Source organism: Ovis aries, chromosome 20 (assembly GCF_016772045.2).
Source record: "Ovis aries strain OAR_USU_Benz2616 breed Rambouillet chromosome 20, ARS-UI_Ramb_v3.0, whole genome shotgun sequence".
Classification (NCBI taxonomy): domain Eukaryota; kingdom Metazoa; phylum Chordata; class Mammalia; order Artiodactyla; family Bovidae; genus Ovis; species Ovis aries.
The window spans coordinates 11,194,068-11,196,219 of NC_056073.1; the positions used below are offsets into that span (position 1 = coordinate 11,194,068).

A 2,152-nucleotide genomic window follows, 5' to 3' on the forward strand; every position below is an offset into this window, starting at 1 on the left:
ATTCTTTTACTTATCTGGAATACAGTATAGACGACACAGGGAGAAAAAGCAGCAGAAAACCACCTCAAGACCCCAGTGATATATTTTTTGCTACAACAATCTGGGATATAAATACAGGTTTACCTATTCTAGAGACCTGTGAGTTGAAGGCTGATGAAGACACACTAAGGTGAAAGGATTGCCAGATTGCAATTCAGCTTCATTTCATCCCTGCTGCTCTTCATTTTGACCAATAAGGCGGTACTGACAAGAAAAGGAAAGAGGAAGTCAAGGAGAGCTTGATAAATAACAATGTCCTCTAATTAAACATCCTCTACAAGCAAGGCGTTCCAGCTGTGATGGTAATCCCTTTTCTCACTGTATCTCCCCGAAAAGGGTGGCAGTAGAGTCTCTGCTTGCTGAAAAGTGAATGAGACGGAAAATGAACTACCATGAGAACCTATTGTGGAACAGGGCCATGTTACTCACTGTAGCGGCGGGAAAAGTTGATTATCTTGGATTTCCGCGGCAGGAAGTCTCCACTGCTGGTAGAAACACGTCTGTTGTAGGAGATGATATTGCCCTGGCTTTTATTTTTGTAGATCATGTAGGCATAAGTGATGACAAAGAACATCCAGAAACAGTGCATGCATATACGGGACACCAGACCAAACCAGCGCATGATTCTGACCTCCGCCATGGAAGAACCGTCATTGGTAAGGCATTGTACCACGATGTTTACAGTTTCGTAGAAAAGGATCCAAACGACGTAGATTACCAGGCCCCTGTGCATGTGGGTGTACACTGAGTATAGCAGCAAGCAGCTGATGAGGATGGTGATGAAAGATAGGAAGGCAACAATAGTCAGGCTCCAGCAGATGATGAACAGTTTTATCAGGATACTTGTGCTCTTGATCTGTGACATCTGCTCAGTGCAATTGTTTCTCCTTAGGTACTTCTGTTCGAAGATGAGGTACAAGTCCACGGAGGTGATGGTAAAGACCCCTGACAACAGGGAGCCCATTCTGGCGGTCATGCCACACCAGTGCTGCTGTTTCATGCTGAGACTTCCTGTGAAGACAAACAATAGCGGGGCCGGGGATAATTCTCATTCCTGCCAATGTGGTAAATTACCCAGGGCTTCTGCCTCCTTCCCCCAATTCACCTGGAGAAACAATGGAGAGAAATGTGGGCACCAGGCAGTAACAGCTTGGAGAAGACAGAAGGCTGCTTAAAATTGTTTGGGAGTTTGAGTGGGGAGGAAGGAAGAGGCAGTCCCAGGCTGGTGGCAGTGAGCAGATAAATTGGAGGAGTGGTCCTCAACCCCGGCTTCCCATTATAATCACTGACAGTCCCTACTCCACACCAGCTAGAACATTCTCTGGGTATGACCCAGATATCAGTATTTTTAAAAACTTCCTAGTGATTTTCATCTGTAGCCAGGATTGGAAAATACTGAATAAGAAAGAAAGAAAGAGTCAGTCATGTCCAACTCTTTCCAACCCCATGGACTGTAGCTGACCAGGCTTCTCCATCCATGGGATTTTCCAGATAAGAATACTGGAGTGGGTTGCCGTTTCCTTCTCCAGGGGATCTTCCTGATCCCGGGATCAAACCCGGGTCTCCCGCACTGCAGGCAGACTGCCATCTGAGCCGCCAGGGAAGCCTAAAATACTGAATAAAGCAAGTTAAGTTGTGCTCTTTATCTCTTCCAGTTTTGCCCTGGGTTGTCATTGCTGCCTCCTGAAGGGGAAAATTGGCCGCATTATCCAGACCTTCAGTGCAGGTATCTCAAGAGAAGAGGCACGGTAGCGGCACAATAGTCTTGCTGGGTGAGTGGATGAAAACATTAGGTTCTGAGGAATCACTCCTCCACTATGCATCAAAACTTGAGGAATACGATGAAAGGTGTACTTTAAGGGAAATTTAAAACCTTAAAATAGAATAGCCTTATCATGGAAAAAGAAAAGACAATAATGAGCTAAGCATTCAACTCAGGGAGTTGGGGGAAAAATCCAACCAATGATACGAATAAAAAAAGACAGGAGGAAGGAAAGAAATAAAAGAACAGAAATCAATAAAAAGAAAGAGAAGATAGAGCAGAAGGACCTTCGATTGCTAATTAGTGGAGCCAACTTGCTGATTAAAAAAAAAACCTAAAAATTGCTGGATA

At 44.6% G+C, this 2,152-nt stretch overlaps 1 protein-coding gene across 1 annotated transcript; it reads right to left on the reverse strand.

The window, feature by feature from the left end:
- On the reverse strand, positions 1-1,141 carry TMEM217 (transmembrane protein 217). The gene has a single exon (XM_027959038.3). The coding sequence runs from the start codon at positions 1,037-1,039 to the stop codon at positions 461-463; it is 579 nt and encodes a 192-aa protein (XP_027814839.1). The 5' UTR covers positions 1,040-1,141; the 3' UTR covers positions 1-460.
- Between the last annotated feature and the right edge of the window lie 1,011 nt (positions 1,142-2,152).